Source organism: Nymphalis io, chromosome 19 (assembly GCF_905147045.1).
Source record: "Nymphalis io chromosome 19, ilAglIoxx1.1, whole genome shotgun sequence".
Lineage (NCBI taxonomy): Eukaryota > Metazoa > Arthropoda > Insecta > Lepidoptera > Nymphalidae > Nymphalis > Nymphalis io.
The window spans coordinates 4,342,533-4,366,904 of record NC_065906.1 but is presented as its reverse complement, the minus strand read 5'-3'; the positions used below and the strand labels follow the sequence as shown (position 1 = coordinate 4,366,904).

General features: G+C 30.9%; 5 protein-coding genes across 9 annotated transcripts; 2 read left to right on the top strand and 3 right to left on the bottom strand.

Annotated features, from left to right (window-relative positions):
- Positions 1-882: 882 nt before the first annotated feature.
- On the bottom strand, positions 883-9,627 carry LOC126775913 (presenilin-2). 2 transcript variants are annotated; one of them, XM_050498076.1, is made up of 9 exons: positions 9,327-9,627; positions 8,824-9,038; positions 8,419-8,628; positions 7,688-7,908; positions 6,528-6,626; positions 5,407-5,505; positions 3,857-4,177; positions 2,944-3,056; positions 883-2,785 (listed from the first exon to the last, which is right to left on the bottom strand). In XM_050498076.1, exons 1-9 carry the CDS (start codon positions 9,471-9,473, stop codon positions 2,630-2,632), a joined length of 1,581 nt encoding a protein of 526 aa, XP_050354033.1. In that variant the 5' UTR covers positions 9,474-9,627; the 3' UTR covers positions 883-2,629. The 2 variants fall into 2 exon arrangements, with proteins under 2 accessions (XP_050354033.1, XP_050354034.1); XM_050498077.1 differs by having other exon boundaries at positions 5,464-5,505.
- Positions 9,628-10,606: 979 nt separating this feature from the next.
- LOC126775916 (26S proteasome regulatory subunit 4) lies at positions 10,607-13,415 on the bottom strand. The gene is made up of 9 exons (XM_050498084.1): positions 13,306-13,415; positions 12,938-13,225; positions 12,603-12,773; positions 12,095-12,223; positions 11,779-11,964; positions 11,568-11,668; positions 11,369-11,465; positions 11,055-11,264; positions 10,607-10,884 (listed from the first exon to the last, which is right to left on the bottom strand). The coding sequence occupies exons 1-9, from the start codon at positions 13,306-13,308 to the stop codon at positions 10,750-10,752; spliced, it is 1,320 nt and encodes a 439-aa protein (XP_050354041.1). The 5' UTR covers positions 13,309-13,415; the 3' UTR covers positions 10,607-10,749.
- Positions 13,416-13,679: 264 nt separating this feature from the next.
- LOC126775914 (signal recognition particle 54 kDa protein) lies at positions 13,680-17,653 on the top strand. The gene is made up of 7 exons (XM_050498078.1): positions 13,680-14,026; positions 14,097-14,273; positions 14,993-15,222; positions 15,718-15,868; positions 16,218-16,366; positions 16,520-16,781; positions 17,113-17,653. The coding sequence occupies exons 1-7, from the start codon at positions 13,949-13,951 to the stop codon at positions 17,569-17,571; spliced, it is 1,506 nt and encodes a 501-aa protein (XP_050354035.1). The 5' UTR covers positions 13,680-13,948; the 3' UTR covers positions 17,572-17,653.
- Positions 17,654-18,881: 1,228 nt separating this feature from the next.
- LOC126775918 (abscission/NoCut checkpoint regulator) lies at positions 18,882-21,267 on the top strand. The gene is made up of 6 exons (XM_050498086.1): positions 18,882-19,106; positions 19,189-19,275; positions 19,367-19,440; positions 19,523-19,772; positions 20,224-20,472; positions 20,693-21,267. The coding sequence occupies exons 1-6, from the start codon at positions 19,059-19,061 to the stop codon at positions 20,903-20,905; spliced, it is 921 nt and encodes a 306-aa protein (XP_050354043.1). The 5' UTR covers positions 18,882-19,058; the 3' UTR covers positions 20,906-21,267.
- On the bottom strand, positions 20,981-24,095 carry LOC126775915 (CCA tRNA nucleotidyltransferase 1, mitochondrial). Of its 4 annotated transcripts, none has more exons than XM_050498081.1 (7): positions 23,920-24,095; positions 23,178-23,413; positions 22,896-23,095; positions 22,340-22,623; positions 21,834-22,154; positions 21,408-21,627; positions 20,981-21,299 (listed from the first exon to the last, which is right to left on the bottom strand). In XM_050498081.1, exons 2-7 carry the CDS (start codon positions 23,226-23,228, stop codon positions 20,999-21,001), a joined length of 1,377 nt encoding a protein of 458 aa, XP_050354038.1. In that variant the 5' UTR covers positions 23,229-23,413; positions 23,920-24,095; the 3' UTR covers positions 20,981-20,998. The 4 variants fall into 4 exon arrangements, with proteins under 4 accessions (XP_050354038.1, XP_050354039.1, XP_050354036.1 ...); XM_050498082.1 differs by lacking the exon at positions 23,920-24,095 and adding an exon at positions 23,554-23,689; XM_050498079.1 differs by lacking the exon at positions 23,920-24,095 and having other exon boundaries at positions 23,178-23,689.
- Between the last annotated feature and the right edge of the window lie 277 nt (positions 24,096-24,372).

The window sequence follows — 24,372 nt, the reverse complement described above, 5'->3', positions numbered from 1 at the left end:
TCCCGAAGTTGGGCTTCATCCAATATTGTAAGACCAATGATACGAATGCAGTTGGTGGTTTTAGCGGAATTTTCTGAAATAAAATGGTGAAGATACATTGAATACACGATGAGTGCGGTAAGATCACCGTCAGACCATGGTTAATGCCGTATTTACGATCGTTGATCAGCTCCTCGATGTTCCTTCTCCTCAAAAAGAGGTGCGGAGGCCTTTAGCCCAGCAGTGGGACATTCACAGGTTGTTACGGATCAGCTCCTCGATGTACTAAAGTAGTTGTGTGTTAATTATTTGCTTTTCGCTTGAGAACGGCTAATAGCACAACGTCCCAATTAGAATGTTTACAATTTTGAATGCGCGCGCTTGTAACATCTGTTGCATCTGCTACTTTTTACGTGTATAATATTTGATTGATGATTATTATTTCTGTCGTTTTTCCTTCGTCTGGATTTCGTCCTTGCGGACAAATCACTCCACGATTGTCTCAAAAGAAAAACAGCAATTTAAAATAAATACTATTATTTGATCTGTGATAATAGAACATCTTCATTGCCAAATATTTACTAATAATAATGACATAATATGGCATTTTATATTTTTAGTTATAGTGCACTGTTGACTACAAACTGTAATATTTTAGCGATAAGGTATACTATGGTATCTATGAAGTCTGTAGTCTTAACTTGAGATCAACACTACATTATAAAATGTGAATAGCATCCACTAAGTCGTAAATGTCTTTTTTTTAAATAAAATGTAGTATTCTATAATCGTTCGAATTTAATTTTTTTTTAAATAAAATAATTCTTACGCTCAAGGTTTGCAAATTGTGTTTAAAATCATGTAATGTTTTTTGTACTATTAGGAAAATGAAATACGTTAAGATAATTGTTAAATTATATTTCTTAAACAAATTACCATGATAATGTAACATAAATTAATTTCAAAAGCAAATGTTATGATATATTACTTATTGGAATGTAGAACTTTAAATTAAGTTACAGCTGCATCTCCACTAAACGAAAAACTGGCAAGATATGTGTTGTCAACAAGTGTTGGTGACAAAGTTCATTTAATTATCTTAAGTTGGCAATATTGACTTGGTACAATGTTTTGTTATTGTTGGTATGTTTCGAACACAATAATTGCCATTTACTATTTCAATGGAAACACACCACTCTACATGCGCCCATGAATCGCGGCCGCCAATATTTCGCGCGTGTTTTCTGTGTAAATGGCCCTTTATACCCGCAACCACTGGGGAATGTGGCGAAGTGCAAACGCGAACTTACGATTCCATCAACACTTGCCGTGAACGACACGTAGAGCGGACATTACAAATAAATGTCGAAGTACCGTTGTTGATAGCGTATCCTGTATTTTCTTTAACTTCGTCATTTACTTGTGGTATTTAACAAAACGTATATTACATACCAAATTATGTTAACTGTAATATCTGTCATGTTTTTGAATTACACCACTTTGTAGGTAAAAGATTCGACGAATTCCTAGATTAATTAATATATTTCAACTAAAATATGTTTTGTGTTATTTCAAAAAAATCTCAAGTTGAAAAAATGAAACAAAAACATGTTTTAGTAAAAAAATTAATTTAATAAATGTTTATGAATAATGTGATTTAATTTAATACAATTATTTTCTGTTTTTTTTCATACTAAATTACCTGTGGACATTAACCTTACATAGTGAATTCACACAGGACACTATCTACGATGGCTGTAATTATCTAGACAATATTTACTATGTACACACTAGCAAACATTACCCTATTATATAAGTGTCATTTTTTAAATTATTGCATAACAAATTCAATTTGCTAATTTCATTATGCTAACATTAATATCTACACTATGTCAGTTAGTCCGTAACTAGCCTAAAAACGAACCTATTATGATTCAGTCCAAATATTTTTATTCTGATAATTCATTTTTATTTATGAAAACCCTATTTTTATTTTAGACAATAAATATTATTCATGTTATCATTGGCAAATATTACAACATCTGTTCAGTTCGATTATTGTCTTTTTTTAGCCTTAAATGCAATCTCGTATTTCAGAAACAGCCTGTTAATGTCCCACTGCAGGGCTAAGGCCTCCTCTCCTTTTTTGAGGAGAAGGTTTGGAGCTTATTCCACCACGCTGCTCCAATACGGGTTGGTAGAACAATCTCGTATTATAAAATGATAAATATTAGCAGAAGTGGTAATTTTTATTTAGCTGTAAAAATTCATAGCATAGTAGTATTATAAAATGTGATACAACTCAAATCGAGCTGAACAGTTTCAAGCCGCTGCCGCTTAACAATCGTACTCAACCATTTCGTTTCTCGAGTTACATATAAAACAACATGTTATTTCTCGCGCATCACATCATTGTTTAATTTTTAATTTAATTTTGTTATTTTTTTAAAAAAAAGATCAAAATTCTTCAACGTTGGCAACACTTAACTCTGATATGGTATGACAATAAAAAGCCAAGGTTTGTTATTCAAACTTGCGTTTAGTTGTTTAACTGCTTTGGTTAAGTACGGCTGCTGTAGGCAGTATGAATTTTGGTAAAAAATACAGCATATGACGTTTTTTAATAAAATAAGTGAGTGTGTATTAGTTCTTAAATAAAGACTTGGTCAGCGGCGAGCGCGTCTGCGAAGGGTTTGGCGACGTAGCGGGTGGCGAAGTAGAATATAAGACCGAAGGTTATCGAGATGGGTAGAGCTGGAAGCGCTTTCTTGAAAATCGCTAACAACAGCAATGTCAAACACAGTCCCTGTTTACAAAATGAAAATGTTTTAAATATTGATATGATTGTATAAATTTGTACTTTAGAATTAAAAAAAAAAAATATTTTCAAAATTTATTGATTACTACAGCTAGAGTTCAGATGGTGTTGTATTTAAAGAAATAAATAAATATTGATATACTTACAATAAGTATTGCTACAAAACAGGCGAGTGTGGTATTCCAGTCTCCGTATGAACTAGCTTTGCCTACTAACACACTATAAAAAATAAAATCTCCTAATCCGAGTTTAACGCCCTCTGAAAAAGACCAACAAAAGTAAAGTTTAAGTAAAATAAACTATAAAAATTATTTAAAATATAACAACAATGTTTTCGATTTTATTATATTAGGACCCAATAAAATAGAACCCAATTTTTGAAATTTGTTTCATATTTATATAAAAACTAGTTTTCGCCCATGTGTCAGGGCAGGTGTTAGATACAAAAAAGTAGCATACATATCCTTTCTTGGGTTCCAAGCTTCCTTCATAACAAATTTTATCAAAATAAGTTCAGTGACTTACACACATAATATTTGATATATGTCAAATATTTATCTATGAATATTATGTATATTATTGACATGCTGCCTCCCTGGTCTAGTGGATAGATGTAAGGCCGCAGACCCGGAGGTCCTAGGTTCAATTTCCAGGTCGGGCCAATTAAAAGTTATTGGGTTTTTCTGTTAGAAAATTTTTAGTAGCAGCCCTAAGTCTGGAAGTTGGAAGTGTGTTCACTCCCATGCCTCAGAAAGCACGTAAACACGAACTCTTTTCGGTCGTGTCGGATTGCCGTCCCATCAGATTATGAGAGTTAGGGAATAGAAAGTGCACCTGTGTTTGCGCACACATTCGTGCACTACAATATCTCCTGCGCAATTGGCTAATCTCTCTTGAGATTGGCCGCCGTGGCTGAAATCTGTCTGGAGGACAATATTATTATTATATTATTAACAGATCACTCGATGTCTTAGATTGTGTATCATTAGGTCGTTAATAGACGTTTCGTCTCTGCGTCCAGGATAACAAGCAAAGTGGGCAAATAATATCGGCACTCACTCTCCTCACGGTCGCAGTGCGTGTGCGTGCGCTCGACGCGCGTGACGTAGTGCGCCGGCGCCGTGCCGTCCACTCGCAGTCGGCGCGGCGCCGCCCGCTCGCTTGCACGTGCGTGCCACGCTGCGTCGAAGCCCGCCTCCCCGCCGCCAGCGCTCCCCCCGCCCCCCACGTTCACCCCTCCGCTCGCGCACCCGCCGCCGCCCGCGCTCGCTGCGCCGCTCGCTGATCGCCCCGAACTGCTGCAGCCGGCGCCACTGCCCCCCTCGCCCGATCCCGAGCCTTGAGCCGCGCACCCCTCACTCGAATCATTTTCTTCCGATCCTGGACACGATCGACGACCGATTTATTTGACAAATAATCGCAAAAGTCTCAGCAAGAGGCACATCTCATGCATATATATAATTATAGCAGTTAGTTGTCAGTATCGTGCTATTAAATTTGTTCTAGGTCACCTCATCGCTTTACTAATAAACGTAAAGATTCAAACGTTTATTAGTAATTATTACAACTATGTACAGTGCCATTCTATGGACTTTCAAATCTATTAAATAATAATATTAGGTTGTTTGTTTATATTTTCATGCTCAAGTCTTGTCGTTAAATATATAACCTTGCATACAATATCAAAGCATTTCATTGGGATAAGATCAGGATGAAAGCTCAGAAATATTAAAAACCATTAAATTAAGAAGAAGTTAGTTAAGCGCAACGCCGCATTTACACTTTAAATTTTACTAATTTCTTACTATTAAACACTAATTAAACAAAATTTTTTTATATAATTATACGATATTTTTTTAGAACGCTGAATTTATTCCTCTTCAAACTCTTGATTTATATTTTTATTTCAATTAGTTTTGCAATTTTAAAGCAAAATTTCACAATGGACCATAAATTCTGCGCTTCCATTTCTATGATTTTGATTTGGTTGCAGTGACATGACTTCATTAAGTTTTTATTCTTATTACTTTTTCGCTTAAAACAATTACAGTTAACAACTGGCAATCCATTTGATATTAAAGGACACCAAGAATTCGTTGATCGTACTTTCTAGAAATAAAATTATATAGCTAAATGAGGGATAAAATACTTTGATGGCCTCTAAAGGCTCACACTCATCACTTCGAATGTATCTTCATAGAATAATATAAAATGATAAATGTAGATTGGCTTTCATTTTTGTTTCATTTCAATTGAATACAAAAGATAAACCATTACAGATAAACATAGATTAACTCATCTATAAATTCGTAACAATTACAAATCATTGTTTACATATTTTCATCTAGAAGTTGGTTTCAAGTAAATCATTGTACCTTCCCTCCATATAAATTGTCGATTCAAGGAACGACTCTTTATTCAAAATTTCGCATAGAAATAAATATTCAATCGAGTGAACGTTCTCCAAAGTGAATGTGCCTGGTATCAAATATGGAAGAAAATCTCCACTTATCACTCAGGATAATTCCATCAAGGTGACCATTCAAAGTGTGAGGAGACCCGGGTACGAAGTGTTGTGTGTAAATGCGGCAGAGGGCGGTTAGACGGACCGTGGTCGCACGGGTGGAGCGGGTTGAGCGGACGCAGCTCGCGCGCCGGCGTCTCACCTTCACCTGTGGCCGGCGCCGCCAAGCAGTACATGACGGTCGCTGCAAACATTTTTCTTATTTAAAGCATAATTTTTATATTTTATTCGGAACAACAGGTACTAATTCACCCTGTACGGACAAACTCAAATTCCTTTATTCATTATAAAAAGGATTACGGTTTGAAAAAGAAAACACCCTAACCAGAAACCGAACCGCCGAAAGAAACTCAGTTTTTTATATTATCTAAACAAAATTAAAAATTATTTATATAAAGTAATTTTCTAAAACTTTTCTTTAATTATGTTAAAATTTTATGTATACACGTTAAGTGTTATAGTTTTGAGGAAAACACTTTTAAACAATATAAATATTTGTATTTTGTAATTATTTACGCTATTGTATTAAGATGCATTACACTCACTTTCTTAAGCATCAAAAATAAATAAATTTCTTCTAAATTAATTAATAAAACTTTAAAAGATGAAATTTCTGTAGTATACAGCTGATTTTAAAATTTATATTATTATATTATTTATATATTTATATTATTACTGGTGGTAGGGCTTTGTGCAAGCTCGTCTGGGTAGGTACCACCCACTCATCAGATATTCTACCGCAAAACAGCAATACTTGATATTGTTGTGTTCCGGTTTGAAGGGTGAGTGAGCCAGTGTAATTACAGGCACAAGGGACATAAAATCTTAGTTCCCAAGGTTGGTGGCACATTGGATATGTAAGCGATGGTTGACATTTCTTACAATGCCAATGTCTAAGAGCGTTGGTGACTACTTACCATCAGGTGGCCCATATGCTCCGCCTTCCTATTCTATACAAAAAAAAAAAAAATTATAATTTTAAAATCATTCTCGCAGTATTCTGTTTTCTATACAAGATGCAAAATAAAAAATAACTATTCCAAAATTTATATACTGTTATAAGATATCTTATGTAATGAACATGTACCTAACAGATATTTAAAAAGAAAAAGTTTAATAACTTTTGGGTCATTGATTGGCACAAACATTTGACATAGGTGTTCTATCCTACAAAATTTGAAAATACAAACAAGACTTTATACATACATGAATATATTAGTGCTGGGAATATAGACTCGTTTCGCTCCTGAGCTGTTTCTACTAATATCCGCAGAGGTCCTTTTGGTGTTAATACTGCTATTAAATCTGAAAACAAACATACATTTTAGTAGGACTGAGTTCAGGGTCGTTTTGCGATTTTTATTCTAACAGGTAAGCAGCCTGACAATTGGGCTACCTGTAGGTAAGTGGTCACCACATAGACACTCGCGCTATAAGAATTTTTTTATTAATTCAGTCCTTACATCGCCAATGTGCTGCCAACCTTGGGGATTAAGAATTTATGTCTCTGATTGAGCGGTGCTGTAAAAAGGAAAATTGTTAGCACCTTTTTTACAGACCACATTTTGTTATAGAAATGGCTATAGAAACCCAGCTCTATATAACATTTTTGTTATAGATGAGATTTATTTTACAAAATATTCAAGAAAATATGTCATTCGAAATTTAAAAAGTTGAGTCCTGATGCAATGTACATAAAATACTTACTAAATTGTCAAAAATTATTAATTATAGTGTCTGTACTTACATAAGTAGATTACGATCAGATAACATTCTCTATATTTAAATACAAGCTCTATATTTAATTTAGGCAGTTCATTGTTACATTCACAATCAATTAGAAATATCAATCCAAAAGTTAATAAAGCTTAAGTTATATAAAAAATTAACAAGTACAAATTTGTTCATGAACTGCATGAAGTCATTTGCTACAATAGGAGTGAGTACAGGCAAAGCCCAAAGTAACAGCCTGTAAATAAGCCACTGGCTAAGGCCTCTCCTTTTTAGAGAGAAGTTTTAAAGCTTAATCCATCAAAGTTCTCTAAATCAGGTTTACAAAATGAGCACAAACATTGACAAAATTTATCAATTTCGAGAAAAGAAAATGAAAATTTGAAATTCTATATACGTTTATTACTTAGTAAGGTTATATTTTATTTATCCTTGTATTTATGAAATTACTCTGCAAGCATTTCTTACACTTGATGTCACAAAAAATAACATAACAAATAAACTTTATATGTTATAATAAACATATAAATAAATACACAATTTGCTTTTTAAAAGTGCACTTAAACCACTAATCTTCCTCCACACACACATTTGTTATTGAAAATTACTCTTCAGATTACATAGCTGGTACTTACCCCATACGGATATGACAGCTAGAACAGCCCATGTAGTCCACTCAGGCATATATTTAATGAACACCAATGCCATCAAAGCTGCTATAAATATTAAATATGCTTGCTGAAGACGTAGAGGACCCTTCCAGTGTATAACTATCATCCCCATCACACCAAAGTTCCACATAACAAATGCTAATGTAATATAATCCATAGGTATGTTATACGCCCTTAGTGCTTCTCTGAAAAGAAATCATTGCATCAATTAAATTTACACCATTAAATACTTTTTTGTGTTAATTTATTTACCATGATATTATTTTTGTATTAATGCAAATATAATTTCGATTTAAATATTTATGCTACAACATATAAATAACTGTTGTCTCTTTTGTTCTTAAATAAGTAATATACGAATGTGTAACTATAATTTCCTGTAATTAATTATATAGTATTTCCTGTAATAATAGAATAGAATTGACAAGAAAATTATTAAATTTAATAGTGATAATTTTAAACCATTCTTTTTTTTATAAGATAGTATTTGAATTCAATGTAAAAATATGATAAGATAATAATATAATAATAATAATATAATTAATTTAGAGTCATTTGCCATCCCAGGGCATATAAAAAAAAAAAAAAATCTTTGAAGATTTATTTTTAATTGCCTACTATATTGTAGCCTGCATTACTATAAGAATAGATTATAAGTATAAGTAGAACTTACATAAACTTGTTTATATACTTACTCTATATACAAATATGAGAACAAGAAGAGTAGCATTAGAGAAGATAAGATGAGCCATCCGTGAATGACCTTGTAACATCGCTTCTTATATAGAACAATAAGTAGAACAGTCATCAAAGCTATTACACTCAATAAGATCATGGAGTTGGCAAGAGCATTCCATACTTTGGTCAATGCATATGGAGTCTCCTCATGGAATGGTGTATATGCTCTGAAAATTTAAATTAAAACAAATTAGCCACATGCATAATTCCATTAATTATATTTAAAAAATAAATACTCAGAAATTCAATAAATTATTGTAAACATAAATTATTACAATATTATGTATTTCAACAGTAAATTCTCAAATTATATTAAGGTTAGATATATATTAACAAATTAAGGTAATACACATGTTACTTACAAATATACATCTTTGACTGAATAGAAGCTGATGGACGATATAGTTGCAACAACAACTATCATACATAAGGTCACAGGAACAAAAAGTTTGATAACATGTCTTGCTCCATACTTAAGCTCCAGCTCTTCAACCTGATGTTCGCTTGAATCCTCATGATTGTTTTGACCAGATCTGCCCACTGCACTTGATCGACTACTTTGTGATGCTGCCACACTCTATAATAATCAAAAATTATTAACTTTGTTGTTTTAAAAAAGAATTAATATACACTATATATTTTACAATTTACATAGTAATAAAATGTACATCATTTTGAAATCATCTATTTATTGTTCCATTTTGTATATATGTCATGAAAGTAAAAAGAAGTTTTTGTAAATACAAAATTATTTTATTGTTAACAAAGCCTATTTATTTAAAAGGTAAAAGCGAATTAGTCATCGACGAATCATGAAAACGTCAGATGCAAAAGATCTATAGCTTATATGTATGTTTTAACTTACTCCATAATTACGCTGTGTTTCGGATTTTGTCTTCCGTTTCCTAGCAATCCGTTCAGCGATCTCCCTATCGGGTCGGGCTTCAGCTATGTGGCCATCCATGAGTGCAGTGTGCTCGGTCGCTTCTGTGTCGCTACCGGTGTCACTCATTCATAAACAATCACAAATTTCGGTATCATATTAGAATTCTGGTCCCAACATTTCAAATAAAGTAATGTGATAATAATGCTAAACGTTCATTTAATTTTACTATCATCCACTCTTGTACTCAAAATACTGATGTGATGACAACTGACACACAGAGTACATAATCTCTATTCAATTCGCTTAACTGACATTGACACCTACACTACAACGTATTTTTCAATGAGTAGGTATAATTTCTATAAAACGATTATAAACAAATCTATAAATCAAAGATTACTTTTTGCTTTTGCCTTTTTTTTAATTCATAATTGATGTATTAAGACAAAATGGAGACTCTATTTAGCTCTTAAAACAAATGTAAAATATTTAATATTTTCTGGATTTCTTGCCAGCTATACCCGGTAGAATCTGCCCGTCTTTATAGGTGTAGGTAAATAATGAACTCTCTGCTTACCTAAGCTTTAACTTATATACATAATACTTTGATTTTGCTGATTAAATATATTATTGCAGTTACATATGTAGTGTACTAAGTGTAATAGATGTCACGATTTAAGTCTTTGTTAATGCTTTCAAAAAGTATTTTATAATGTGAACCCTACATATTGATTACCCTTATAATGCTAGTGCACATCCAGAGTACATTGTATATTCAAAAAAAAGATCCCGCATATTAATTTTTAGATATTTATAATTTTTATCAGTGTTATATATTTTTACTCTAATTTTATATTTTTTTCAATAAATAATTATTAAAAATTCTTCTCTATTTATTAATTAAATAATTTTTATAAATTATAATATTCTACACACAATAACACTGCCAAGCTCATTTAATAAAACTCAGACATTTAATAATCGTAAAAAACACTATATATTATTTTTCAAATTAAAAAAATCTGTATATTTTTTTAGTTTAATTATATGATAGACTTTTGGTCAGAAGCACCAACAAATACCTTTGATAGGTCAAACAAACAAACAATAATATTAATGTTATTTTTATATATATATATATATTTAGATGGTATATATAGTCAGCTGTCGCTCGTTATTGTCACATCTAATACTACGTTTCGTTAAGATTCGGAACAGAGTCATGAAGCATATGGACAAAGAGTGTTAATAAGACTGTATTTCATTTCAATTTAATTTATTTCAAGCAATACATACATTCAAATTATGTTATCTAGAATGTTTCATCACTAGTTTGTTTAATATTTTTAATTAAGTGTATATAAAGTCTTAAAAAGATATTAATGAAAAAATTGCATTATATTTATAGATATAGTCCTTCAGGAGTTCCTTCCTTCTTTCTGTAGAGAACACTCTCTTTAGACTTCTTAAAATCTTCATTAGTGACTTTCATTCTTCGCTCACGCAGGGCCATGAGTCCAGCCTCTGTGCAAATAGCCTAAAAAAAATGAAATGTACATTAAGTTTGTATTTTAAACATCATAAAAGTAGTATTTGTCATTACTGTTTTGGATATTTTTAATTCATAAACAAAAATAATTAAATTCATTTAAAGACAAAATAGTAACCTATTTTGAAAAATAATAGTTTTTAGGTTTTTAAAGGTACCTTTATGTCAGCACCAGAAAGATCATCCTTTGACATAATAAGTTCAGATAAATTAACATCATCTGCTAGAGTCATTCTTGATGTATGAATTGTGAAAATTCTTCTCTTTGTTTTCTCATCTGGTAAAGGAAACTCAATTTTTCTGTCAATACGGCCGGGCCGAATGAGAGCAGGATCGAGTGTTTCAATTCTGTTTGTAGCCATGATTACCTTGACAAAAAAAAATGTAAATGTTGACTATTTTTTATTAAATACCCAAAAATAAATTATATTTTATGTGTTTTTTAGCATACTTAGTTGTTTCATTCACTTACTTTTACATCTCCTCGGGAATCAAAGCCATCCAGTTGGTTAAGCAACTCCAACATAGTTCTTTGAATTTCTCTTTCACCACCAGAATTGGAATCATAACTATAAAGACAAGATAGTTTTTTAATAGTCAATATTTTTTGTGAAAAAATAAGTTTTTAAGTAACAGGGAGTAATTTAACTGTTTTTTTTTATATCTTTTACCGTTTAGTACCCACAGCATCAATTTCATCTATGAAAACAATTGATGGTGCATGTTCTTCTGCTACCCGGAACAACTCACGCACAAGTTTTGGTCCATCGCCCTATATAAAAATACATTTATATGAGAAATGCTACTATGAATAGAATATTTCTGTTCATTTAATTATAATGATTACCATTACAAAGAAAATAGGATTAAGAAAAGTCATACCAAATACTTCTGGATCAGTTCAGAACCAACAACTCGAAGGAATGTGGCTGAAGTCTGATTTGCAACAGCCTTGGCCAGCAAGGTCTTGCCAGTGCCTGGAGGCCCATACAGGATAACACCTTTAGGAGGTTTGATACCCATCTCTTCATAGTACTCTGGGTGAGTAAGAGGTAGTTCCACTGATTCCTGTAGAATTTATAAATTTGTTATTAAAAAACAAAATTTAATATAATTTTAATATTGTATTTATAATCATTTAGCAATAAAATCTAACCAAACTATTATATTTTTTTAAATAATATAAAACATGTTATACCTTAATTTCCTGTATTTGAGTATCCAGACCGCCTATATCGGCATAGGTTTCTTGCGGAGCTTTCTCCAACTTCATGACTGAAACCATTGGGTCAGTATCATCACCTAATACTCCAACAACTGCATGTACCTATGTTTAATATTAAAAAAATATATATATTAATTGCGGTGGTAGTTTAACAAGTCAAAAAAATAATATGACAATCAAAGACTGCCAGAATAATGACTACATTTAATTGTTTTATTAAAAAAAGTAATGTTTTAAAAACTTTTCAGTTAACAGTTTACAAAAAACACACATTACAAGTTCAAAATGATATACCTGTCTTGAAATTATTTAGCAAAAATCCTCAATCAAATCAATTTTTACTTTATCCAAACATTTTTTTCTTCAAATAGTATATATAGTAATGTAAAAAGCCAAAGGGCAATATTTTATTACCACGTTTTTTTAGTATTGAAATATGTTCTTTGATTTCTATAAATTTTAGACATTTATATAAAATTACCTTATGATTCAATAATACAGAACAGCCTGGTTCCAGTTGATCCTTGTCAACAAATGATAAAATACTGACATAGTGTTCGCTGCCAACCGATGTAGACACTATAGCATGGTTATCATCAATTATCTCTTCAAGAGTGCCCACTGACATTGGTGTTCCCCTCAGATCATCGACCTAAACAAGTTTCTTTATTATTACATATGCACAAGACAAATGGTCCAACAACAATAGAAAAGCTTTAGATTTTTATATAATTAGCTAAATTTAAAAAATATATATAGGTAATTACAATATAAATAGGTTATTAAATTTTTCATATTTTGTTCATTTAACTGTACCTTTGATCGTTCTTCTTCGATTTTTTCTTCTTGTGGTTTGAGTCTCTCCTGGTTACGAATAAATTCTTCTTCCATAAGCAAGTAATCTTTGATCCTTTCTAGTTTCAACAATTTCAACCTACAGCGCGTATGTGGCGTCACTTGAGGCAATTTCAGAGCGGCATCAGGCCCCTTAGCCTTGCGCTTCTTCTTACCAACCCTGGTAGGAATCGGAGGCTCGTATTTCTTCTTCTTGTCTTTGTCATCTTTCTTGTCTCCACCACTTCCACCACCAGATTGATTTTGACCCTAGTATTATTAATAATTTAATTAAACTATAACTAAATCTGTATTTTGATACACAAAGACTTTGTAGAATATATACATACCATTACTACACTTGTTACCTAAATATAACAAATGGATTTTATATAAAATTAGTAATCTTCTTCACGAACATGAAATAGCGGATTACAATGCGAAATTTGTTATTTTCATTTTGTATAGTCTGTATTAGTGTTGTTGATTGGAAGAAAATAATCGAACTTTTTTTTAATTTACGATTTTTATCTATCAACAATATAGCTTTATTTAAGTAATGGATAAGTTATGTCGATCGAGTATTTTACTAAATATTACCTAGAAATACAATTTTGAAATTATGGGTTAATAACATAATTTAAAGAATACTCTATGGTCATTACAAATTCCTAAACATGTATGTCGAACGGAAACTAATCGTTTTGATGTTGACGTTTGACGTGTGCGTGTCGTATTGTCGATGATTTATGGTGAAATAGTAGGAATTATCCGTCGTGGACTTAAAAAATTAAGGAATATGGATATTATCGTGTGATGTAAATGATATTTGTCAAGTCAATTTAGATTTTTGTTTAATTCATCAAATATTAAATTCATTTAAAATGTCACAAAACTCTTATGAATTTGTTTTCCGGGATATGTTATAATTTTGTGCTGAAAAGAACAGCTGACAGAACAATTGCTTAAAGTGCGTGTGTATACATATTCAAAATGGTTTTAGCAGATCTAGGTCGAAAAATAACGACTGCTTTGCAGTCGTTAAGTCGTGCTACTATTATCAATGAAGAGGTAAACTTTTATTTCAAATTAGCTGACATATCATCCACATTTAATATAATTTGTTTAAAATTTATTTCAGGTTTTAAATTCTATGTTGAAACAAATATGTGCTGCTCTATTGGAAGCTGATGTTAATATTCGTTTAGTAAAAAACCTCAGAGAAAATGTTCGTGCAGTTATTGATTTTGATGAAATGGCTGGAGGGCTTAATAAACGACGGATGATACAATCAGCCGTTTTTAAAGAACTTGTGAAGGTAATAATTCAATTCAATTTGCTTATTGAAGATTGAGGTTATTAGATACAAAATGATAACTGCAACAGACTGCCAAATAAGAGCATACAAATTAAATTCTTTAACCTAAGTAATAATAGCGCACACATAGCACACTGGCTAATTAAAAACATTAATACAAAATAAGAAATTGATTAAGAAGAAATAACAATAATAAATTCTATAAATATTATAAAACTTAATGAATAAATAAAAATATTTGTCATTATATTATTCTTTTTTAAGTCCTGTTATTATAAAAATTGGCTGTTAAAAGTTCTTGGTTGGTATACCAATACTACAGTATTGTTCATTAAGCAACACTTTATTAATTTTAAATACTGAAACTGCTGGTAATTGTGAGGATCATTGTGACCAATTTTGTTTTCAAAATGCACAAACACTAGTAGTCTCTATGCTCTTATTCTCATAGTCTCATTAAAAAGCAATTCAACACAACCAGGAAGATTTTAGGTTAAGAGTTTCAGTTAGAAGATTGATTGAGGCAGTTCCAGGCTAACACAATCAATTGTGCATTGAAAAGGAGTCATTTATTATTTCAGTGATAGTGTCTATGGGCAAAGTTGAACACTTAAGAGGCTCATTTGCTTTTCTGCCTTCCCAATCATTTTTTTTTAATAAAAAGAACACAGGATTATAGGAATCAACAAAATAAATATTGTTTTCCAAATATTTTTCAGCTAGTAGACCCAGGAGTGAAGCCATATCAGCCCATCAAAGGGAAACCAAATATAATCATGTTTGTAGGTCTCCAGGGGTCAGGTAAAACTACAACGTGTACCAAACTCGCCTATCATTATCTGCGTAAGAATTGGAAATCATGCCTTGTATGTGCTGACACATTTAGAGCTGGAGCTTATGATCAAGTCAAACAGAACTGTACCAAGGCCAGAATACCGTTTTATGGAAGGTACATATAAAACATTTTTATTTAAATAATGTGTCTGAAAGATTTATCTTTTTTTTTTATAGAATAGGAAGGCGGAAGAGCATATATAAGTGGTCACTAATGCCCATAGACATTGGCATTGTAAGAAATGTTAACCATCGCTTACATCACCAATGCGCCACCAACCTTGGGGACTAAGATGTTATGTTGTGCTTGTGCCTGTAATTACACTGACTCATTCACCCTTCAAACTGAAACACTACAATACCACATACTGCTGTTTTGCGGTAGAATATCTGATGAGTATGTGGTACCTACCAAGACGAGCTTGCACAAACTCTACTACCAGTATCACATCAGAGCTGTGGAACAATCTAGAGGACAACAATAGTTAGTAGTAATGAAAACTAAAATTTAAAAGAACTATCATTCTAAGAATTTTTCTTTTAAATGCAGTAGTTTTAGGTAGAATTAAGATTTAATTATAAATTTTATTATAATACAAATATTTTTCAGTTATACAGAAGTAGATCCCGTCGTCATTGCCTCTACAGGTGTAGAAATGTTTAAGAAAGAAGGCTTTGAAATGATAATTGTAGATACAAGTGGACGTCACAAGCAGGAAGAGTCATTGTTTGAGGAGATGTTGGCAGTTGCCAATGCTATTGTAAGATTTACTACTTGTTTCCTTTAAGTATCTTATAGTTCTGAATATCATCTTACCACTGTGTTCTTACATGATGAACTAAATTGCTTCATTGTTTAAGATATTAAAATAGGAAACACAAAGTGTACTGATTAATTTGACTATAACTTTTTCATAAATGTATTATACAGTAAATAACAAAGTTTGGACAAATGATTTTACTCCCAATTTTTACTTGATTTCGGAAAAATGTATAATAATTTGATCTAATTAGCTTCATTTATAATGTAGCCAATGGTCATCTTGAAACTATAAGCTTGTTTTCTATAAAAACAATTTATTTATGATAGCAACAAATATGTATTTACAGAAACCAGATAACATTATATTTGTGATGGATGCTACAATTGGACAAGCTTGTGAAGCACAGGCTAGAGCTTTCAAGGAAAAAGTAGACATTGGTTCTGTAATCATTACCAAATTGGATGGACATGCGAAGGGTGGTGGTGCATTATCTGCGTAGGTTCAATTTTACCATTACAAAATTAAGTTGAATATCATGCTTTTGTGTGTATCCATTTCAGCATTATACTATAGACTAGTTAAATATATACAAGTATTTGTTTTCATTAAAATTAGTTGAAACATTGTTTTAATAAAAAAAAATTTTAGTGTTGCAGCAACTCAAAGTCCTATTATCTTTATTGGTACTGGAGAACATATTGATGATCTTGAGCCCTTCAAGACCAAACCTTTTATCAATAAATTACTGGGTATGGGAGATATTGAGGGTTTGTTGGACAAAGTAAATGAGCTTAAGTTGGATGACAATGATGAACTCTTAGAGAAGCTTAAGCATGGACAATTCACATTGCGGGCTATGTATGAGCAATTTCAAAATATCATGAAAATGGGACCATTTTCACAGATAATGGTCAGAAACATTTTATTAATTATTTCTTAAATATAAGTTTACTATTCATATTGCATTGCAAATGCTTAAGCATTATGACTCCTGAGTGTAGAGATGAAAGGTAGGGCAGGAATAAAATAAGTCAATATTTAATGAAGTATGCAGGTAAAACATTGGACTAGCATCTCTCAAGCTTATTAAGAACTAAATGGACTATATAATATTAAACTGTATAATATAGTTACATTTAATCTCATGAAAAATATTATAAAAATGTGTAATGTTAAAGAAAATAGATAGAGCTTAAAAACTGTTTCGTTTCTAAAATTATAGAACTTTTTATAAATTACAGGGCATGATCCCAGGATTCTCTCAAGACTTAATGACTAAAGGTAGTGAACAAGAGTCTATGGCAAAGTTGAAAAGACTTATGACAATTATGGATTCTATGAATGAAGGTGAACTTGACCATCGTGATGGTGCCAAATTATTTTCGAAACAACCAACGCGTGTAACCAGGGTAGCCCAGGGTGCTGGAGTCACAGAGAGAGATGTTAAAGATCTCATTGCCCAATATACTAAATTTGCAGCTGTTGTAAAGAAAATGGGAGGCATTAAGGGTCTTTTTAAAGGTGGTGATATGGCTAAAAATGTTAATCAAAATCAAATGGCTAAACTTAATCAACAGATGGCTAAAATGATGGATCCTCGAATCCTTCAACAAATGGGTGGTATGTCTGGTTTACACAACATGATGCGGCAATTGCAACAAGGATCAAGTGGCATGAACAGCTTAATGGGTGGCAAATGATTTTCGATATGTATCTATAAACCTCCGATATATAAATATGTATTTTAAAGCTCATTAATAAATAAAGCGTGATCACATTTAATTAGTTTTATTTTTCTGATACCAATACTAATTTCATGTCATATCAAATTTTTTTTTGATTCTAATATTACATTTTGCAGGCATAGTTTGCCTCATAGCTAAGTTAGTTAATTTATTATGTATTGTGTTATTTAGATAAATGAACATTAAACTGTTATTTGATGTAAAGGAATTTTCACTGTTATTAATAAGTAAAACAACAGTAATAATCCTATCAAAAACCTATCAAAAATATACTTAGTTTTCGATTAAATTTTCTTGAGTCTAAAATAATACTGTCAACAAATTTTTCTTGTATATTGTTAATAACTAATATTTTTTATTAATTTACGATAAAATAAACAAAATTTAATATATGAACCTAACAGAGAAAAAACAACATTTTAAAATACAACAATTTTCAACTTTCCACTAATTAATTCCGAACCCATCTATCAACCGACAATCACCTAAACAAAAAAAACTAGTTTGGTCAGCAGTGTGAGTTAAATTGACTAAATTAAATTGATAAATTCGAGCTTAAAGCAGTGTTGCCAGCCTTCGAGAAACATCCCCTCTACCTGAAAATACTCCTTTTCATCTGACTTATCCCCAGATTTAGGGGGAAAACTCTCGCGTTAGCAGCACTGACTTAAAGTCAAAATGCATATTTTTTCTTTTCAGCTGGTGGCCCTGGATATAGTGATGTCAATAAATTTATCGACCAATTTTTAAAATTAAGTAAATCGAGTATAGTTATCTCTAAATTTTAGTGGACTGGCAAATGGATCACCTGATGGTCAGTAGTCACCATTAACATTGGCATTGTAAAAAATATTAACCATCCCTTACATCACCAATGCACCACCAATCGTGGGAACTAAGATTTTATGTCCCTCGTGTCCATAGTAACACTGGACTACATACTTTTAAGGCGGAAGGCAAAAATACTAATTATTACCTTAACCTTAAACCGGAACACGATATTACTAAGTACTGCATTTTGTTGTAGAATATCTGATGAGTGGGTGGTAGTTAGTACCTAATCAGACGAGCTAACACAAAGCCATACTATGATATAAAACGGCAGCTTAATTTAACATAATATTAATAATATTTTTTAATCAATGTATAAGTATCAATTTTTATCAAGAAAAAAAAAACTTCTTAAAAAAAAGGTTTTGGATGACAACATATTTATTTGATAATTTTATGTTGACAACCAATAGTACCATATCAATAACATTTTAATCTTGCGAACTGTGTCGATAGGTGGTGCGACAGGTGTTTCAAATCAAATTTTTAGTGAAATTTTACTCGGTTCACATTATTTTACGTTCAAAATAGCATAAACTTTTCGTGAAAGTGAAAAAATGATAAGTAGAAAATCTCAATGACAATTTAAGCATTGTTGTCTAGTTCTTATCATGTCCTGTAATTCCTGCTCGAAGTCATTTTCGCTGCTTCGTCAAGAAGTAATTTAATTTCTAAATTAATCGCCACTCATAGTCTTGCAATAAATAACTGCATTTTATAGGTTTTTTCTCCAAATTTCAGAAAGGTTGCCCTAGTTGTGGCTTTAGCTACTGTTCAAAATGCTTGAACCATAAAGTCTTTTTACAAAAACTTAATGCTGAAGTAAAGGTAAGACTTTTTTTAAGCATATTGACAAATATCTTATACAATATGTATTTTGTGTTGTGGATTATGTATTAACTATATTGTATTTTTGTAGGTTTGCACTAAATGTAAACAGCAAGCTAATAAAAATGAACCTAAATCAGTTGAACCACCGGATGCATATTATAAGTAAGAAAAATAATATGGTACCTTTTAGCTTGGTCTTTTTAAAATGATTTTCATTGACATTTTATTCTATTTTCACATTTAGAAGGATTGCAATCACTAGTGATTCTACAGTAAATAAAGAAGGGTCTGAAAACACTACTGATCAATTAATTTATGAAAAATTAAAGAAATTGAAAGATGACAAGCAAGAGAATTTAGGGAAAATAAAAAATGAGGATATTATTGCCCGTTTACAAAAACTTAAAGATGATATTCCTTCTACATCAAATGCTGAATTAGAATTAAGATTGGCAAATTTAAAAGGAGTTCCAACTAGCACAGTTCAGAGTAAGGTATACTTATATTTTTGTCTATGCCAATTAATACATATAAAAGACAATATAATGACTCCTGACTGTCTATTAAAGCAGCTTAAAAGGTAACACACAGCTTAATGACAAAGAGGCTTAGATTTTTGGGGAAGGTTAAGAAATATTATAGCAAACCAAAATAAATAAATGTGATCATATCCTTTTTTGGATTTGGACAGATTTGTCACACTGAAAACTCACTAAAATACTATTTACATGATATAATTATTATGCAATTGAGTTACATTAGTGTAGTGTAGGTTTTATCTTTTTTACCTTAATACAAAATAAAAATTAATAACTATGTATCAGTATATTTAGGAGTCTAATGTATAAATTTATTGTGAATGTAGTAGATAATGTAAAAAGAATGTATATATAATATTATAATTAATGCTTATTTGCAAATTGACTCCATTTGATTGTATTTCAGCCAGTTTTGCCAGGTCCTGAGTTAAGAACAGAACAGGAACAAGCAGATGACCTCATGAAGCAATATATGGCACAATCCAACATTGATACTAAATATAAAAAAGAATTTGATAACATAGTTAGTGACATTGAAAATAGATTGCAAAAAATTAAGGGGTCTTCCACTTCTAGTCAAATGAAGACAGATGTCACAGAGAACAACAATAAATCAGATGATGAGGAAGAAATGATAAAAAAAATTATTCAAAAGGTAATATTTCAGGTTATTCAAATATTATGATATTATATACATAATATATATAGTATTAAAATTATATTGCAAATGATTTTTTAATTTGCAATATAATTACAATAAATATCCAAATCTTACACCATTTTTTGTAACTATTTAAAACTGCCAAAAAATGGAACAATGAAAAGCTTTCATATTATAGCTGGGACTCAAATAATTAATTCTTAATTAATTTTAGGCGAAAGAAGAAACTAGTGTAACAGATAATGAAGGTTGTGATTCTGCACTAGATGAGCTACCGTTTTGTGAAATATGTAATGAGGATGCTAAGATGCGTTGCCGAGGCTGTAAATATCTGTTCTGCAAAAGGTGTTTTTATGAACATAAAGATGATGATGATGGTTGTGATAGTTATGAACCATATACAGCACCAAAGACATCTTGCTTATAAATTTTCTGTAAATATAATCAGATATATTACAAATATTACATATATATTTTGCTAAGCTTAATTTAAATAAAACAATTTTAGTATATTATGCATTTATTTAATTTTATTTTTATCTACAATACTCGGTATTAATTTTACTAAATCATCAATACCAAGCTGGTATTCACTTTCTATCCACATATCCTTTAATTTGTAAATAATATGACTATACATTTTGCCAGGCATATATCCATTCTCCTTTAGAATTTTACCATTCACTGGAAATCGTGGTATGATCCATTTTTTAAAATCTTCTAAAAGTTTTTCATCACCTCTATATTTAAGCAATTCAACAACATAGTCATAAGCATCTTGTTGCTTTATTTTGGTATTCAAAACTATTTTCTCATAGGGTCTATAAAACAAAAATGTGTTAATGTTAAAAAAAAACTGGCAAAAAATTGTTTGAGCATGCAATAATGTAAAAAATATATTACAATATAATATAGAAAAAAAAACTTACAATAATGGTCTAGGAGCACTCTCATCATCACTATCTCTATTTTCAATTATAAAGTAGGTCATGTCTCGATCATAATTAGAGAATTTTAATCTCGCATGTAACAATGTTGCATCATCAATATTGTTAAGTAGTGCAGCTAAGTAACTCATAGGCTGCAAGTCTAAATGCTTGCTCCGTTTTAACAACTTGTCCAGCTCTTTTATATTTGGGTTGGGTAAACCTATAGATGGAAATAAATGTTCCTAATATTTAAATATGTACAAGGGCCACTCCATACATGTGACTGGTTAATGCTATTTAGAGTTGGAATTTTAATGCATTGCACAACAAATTGACACTTAAAATTAAATTTTGATTTCACTACAATCACACATGAAGTTTCACTTTACAACTAACAAAGTTAAATTATAATATAACTATAAATACCTATGTAAGGTCCAATATTGACTTCTAACATTTTTTTCAATAAATCTCCAGAAAAGTTTCCTTGCAATGTCTTTTTTAACTCCATCCATATCCTTTCTCCTGACACATTTGTTAGACCATCTGCATTTTGTTTGATAACATCTATGGTATGTTGGTCATGATTATTTGCACTCTCAGCTATTCTACCATAAAAGCGAAAATAACGCATTATTCTTAAATAATCTTCTTTAATTCTCACATCTGCATCTCCAACAAAGGCAATTCTTCTTTTCTGTAAGTCTTCATAGCCATAAAAATAATCATAGACTAATCCATCAAAACCTGTTTGAAGAGATTATATTAAATTGATTTTATAATATCGTGGAAACTCTTAGTTTAACTAAAACATACATAAACTATATGGCAAAAGTTAGGTAACCTATTAATATTCCATTTTTTTTTTGAATATTGTAATGTTTATTTCCATATATTACTAATGAGACTAGAATTAGATTATATAAATTTACCAAGAAACATTGAATTTATAGTAAGGTCTCTTCTATTAGCATCTAGCTTCCAATCTTTTGTGAATTCCACTTCTGCATGCCTTCCATCTGTGACCATATCTATTCTTAAAGTAGTGACTTCAAAATTTTCTTTATCATTTATTCGAGGTGTGACAGTTCCATGTTTTTCTCCGGCCATGTTAATCATTCGCACATTTTCTGCAGTAAACATTTCTTTCATTTCCTGAGGAGTTGCTGTTGTGGCAAAGTCTAAGTCTTTTGCTTGCTGTCCAAGAAGTAAGTCTCTATGAGCATAAATTAAAAATTAAAGTTTACATCTAATATTAGTTCTTAAGTAATAATTTAAAACATAGATGCAAACAGAATATGTGTTTTTTATATGTAACAAGCTTTTTTTATATAAAAACTTTAATTTACAAACTGGCATCCAATTTTAAACAATCAATCGATTGGTTATTTTCACTTTACTGTCTTGATTCTAGCCAATTATCTATCTATATATCTATGGCAAATCGTATATTTTTGTGGATTATTTCATTGATATAATAATTGTTACCTTACGGCTCCACCAGCGATTCTGATTTCGTAATTGTATTTGTCGAAAAGTTTTTTCAACTCAATCACTTCTTGGTTAAAAATATTTTGGAATTCTGGGGTGTCTAATTTGAGCACCACGGGATCTTCACGGCTTTTTAAATCCATATCTATTCTACTTCTTATTCTTTTTTGACGTGGGATGTTTATTTTACTGTAGGACTTTAAAGTTGATTATACATTTGGAAAATAAATGTTTAAAAGTTAATAAAAATTCAATTATAATGATGGAGGTTATACTTACCCTTAACGATTTTACAATGTTTGTTCTCCAAAAAACTTTATCTAAATTCATTCCAATTGCAGAATTATTTTATATTTTTTTTGACATATATCCACTTGGAACTTATTATTTATATGACTTGACAATTGACATTATATCGATTAGCTACATTATTCTTTTTGGCGTTTTGTCTAGTCCATTGGTGAGGCGAGGCCACAGACTACTTAACCACTAAGTTTGGGTGTTGAGTGGACCAACTGAGAGTGAGAGACAAAGTATTGTTGAAAATTTTGATATATATATATATATATATTATATGATTGTCTGTCTATATAATGAATAATCGCACACCAAAATTTAAAAACATCAGATAAGTCTAATATGTCACCTCCCTTACTTGTAATTACTTTGTATACGCATTATATTTATTCATTTTTTATGTTTTCTTTTTACTAGACTACCCTACTTCACGTCACAAACTACTCGTACTTGCTTGCACTGTACCGATATTATTATTATATTATTAGGTTATTGTAACATTCATTGTTTTTCTGTGCACGCATATTCGATTTAAAAAAAAAATTATTCTTATTGTTCTGTAATTTTCTCTGTAAGTGTTTTGAATGTAAATCTTTTGAAAAATAAATGTCTTTAACCGTATATATATACATGCGACAATCTGCTTTTTCATTATATACTATGAGATTTTTTAATATACCTATCAAAGCAAACCAGATAATAAGCATTGAAATATAAGAGTTACCAGTTAATAAAATTGCCCCCAAAATTGTAATTTCCGGTACATAAGCGGCGTTCCAAACTTTAACTGGTGATTTCTCGCAAACGAAGCCGAGTTGGCACCTTCAATTTTGGGGTTTGGTTGGTACTTAACCACACTAAGCAGTTAAGCATGCGAAGCCCGAAGTGAGAGACCGTCCTCTCGCCAATGTCATTAGATTGCTACAAAAACAAAATCCTTGTTTCACTATAATTTATATTAATTATTAAATATATGGAGATTGGCTGTTATTACTTGTCATATTTATTTTTAAAGCAGTAGTAATTTTTTTTTTAATCTAAAAATATGTATGTTTGGTAGTTTAGACCCATTTTCACCAGACTCCTCAATATTTTCTTTCTAAATTCTAATAATTATCAACTTGAGATGATGGTTCTTATTATAGTTAATTATACAAAATAGGTATTTTATTGTTTG

Bases quoted from the DNA above. Each gene is read 5' to 3' on its own strand.
- LOC126775913 (XM_050498076.1), bottom strand. From the start codon at position 9,473: ATGAGTGACACCGGTAGCGACACAGAAGCGACCGAGCACACTGCACTC. The intron at 9,039-9,326 runs GTAAGTTAAAAC...TGATTATTATAG, and splicing joins AAACACAGCGTAATTATGGA to AGTGTGGCAGCATCACAAAG. The intron at 8,629-8,823 runs GTAAGTAACATG...TTAAATTTTCAG, and splicing joins TCAGTCAAAGATGTATATTT to AGCATATACACCATTCCATG.
- LOC126775916 (XM_050498084.1), bottom strand. The intron at 11,669-11,778 runs GTATGACTTTTC...ATTTTTATATAG, and splicing joins AACTGATCCAGAAGTATTTG to GGCGATGGACCAAAACTTGT. The intron at 11,466-11,567 runs GTAAAAGATATA...TTGTCTTTATAG, and splicing joins GATGCTGTGGGTACTAAACG to TTATGATTCCAATTCTGGTG.
- LOC126775914 (XM_050498078.1), top strand. From the start codon at position 13,949: ATGGTTTTAGCAGATCTAGGTCGAAAAATAACGACTGCTTTGCAGTCG. The intron at 14,274-14,992 runs GTAATAATTCAA...AATATTTTTCAG, and splicing joins TTTTTAAAGAACTTGTGAAG to CTAGTAGACCCAGGAGTGAA. The intron at 16,367-16,519 runs GTAGGTTCAATT...AAAAAATTTTAG, and splicing joins GGTGGTGGTGCATTATCTGC to TGTTGCAGCAACTCAAAGTC.
- LOC126775918 (XM_050498086.1), top strand. From the start codon at position 19,059: ATGTCCTGTAATTCCTGCTCGAAGTCATTTTCGCTGCTTCGTCAAGAA. The intron at 19,107-19,188 runs GTAATTTAATTT...TCCAAATTTCAG, and splicing joins TTTCGCTGCTTCGTCAAGAA to AAAGGTTGCCCTAGTTGTGG. The intron at 19,276-19,366 runs GTAAGACTTTTT...GTATTTTTGTAG, and splicing joins AACTTAATGCTGAAGTAAAG to GTTTGCACTAAATGTAAACA.
- LOC126775915 (XM_050498081.1), bottom strand. From the start codon at position 23,228: ATGAATTTAGATAAAGTTTTTTGGAGAACAAACATTGTAAAATCGTTA. The intron at 23,096-23,177 runs GTAAGTATAACC...TCAACTTTAAAG, and splicing joins ACATTGTAAAATCGTTAAGG to TCCTACAGTAAAATAAACAT. The intron at 21,628-21,833 runs GTATTTATAGTT...TTCCATCTATAG, and splicing joins CAATATTGGACCTTACATAG to GTTTACCCAACCCAAATATA.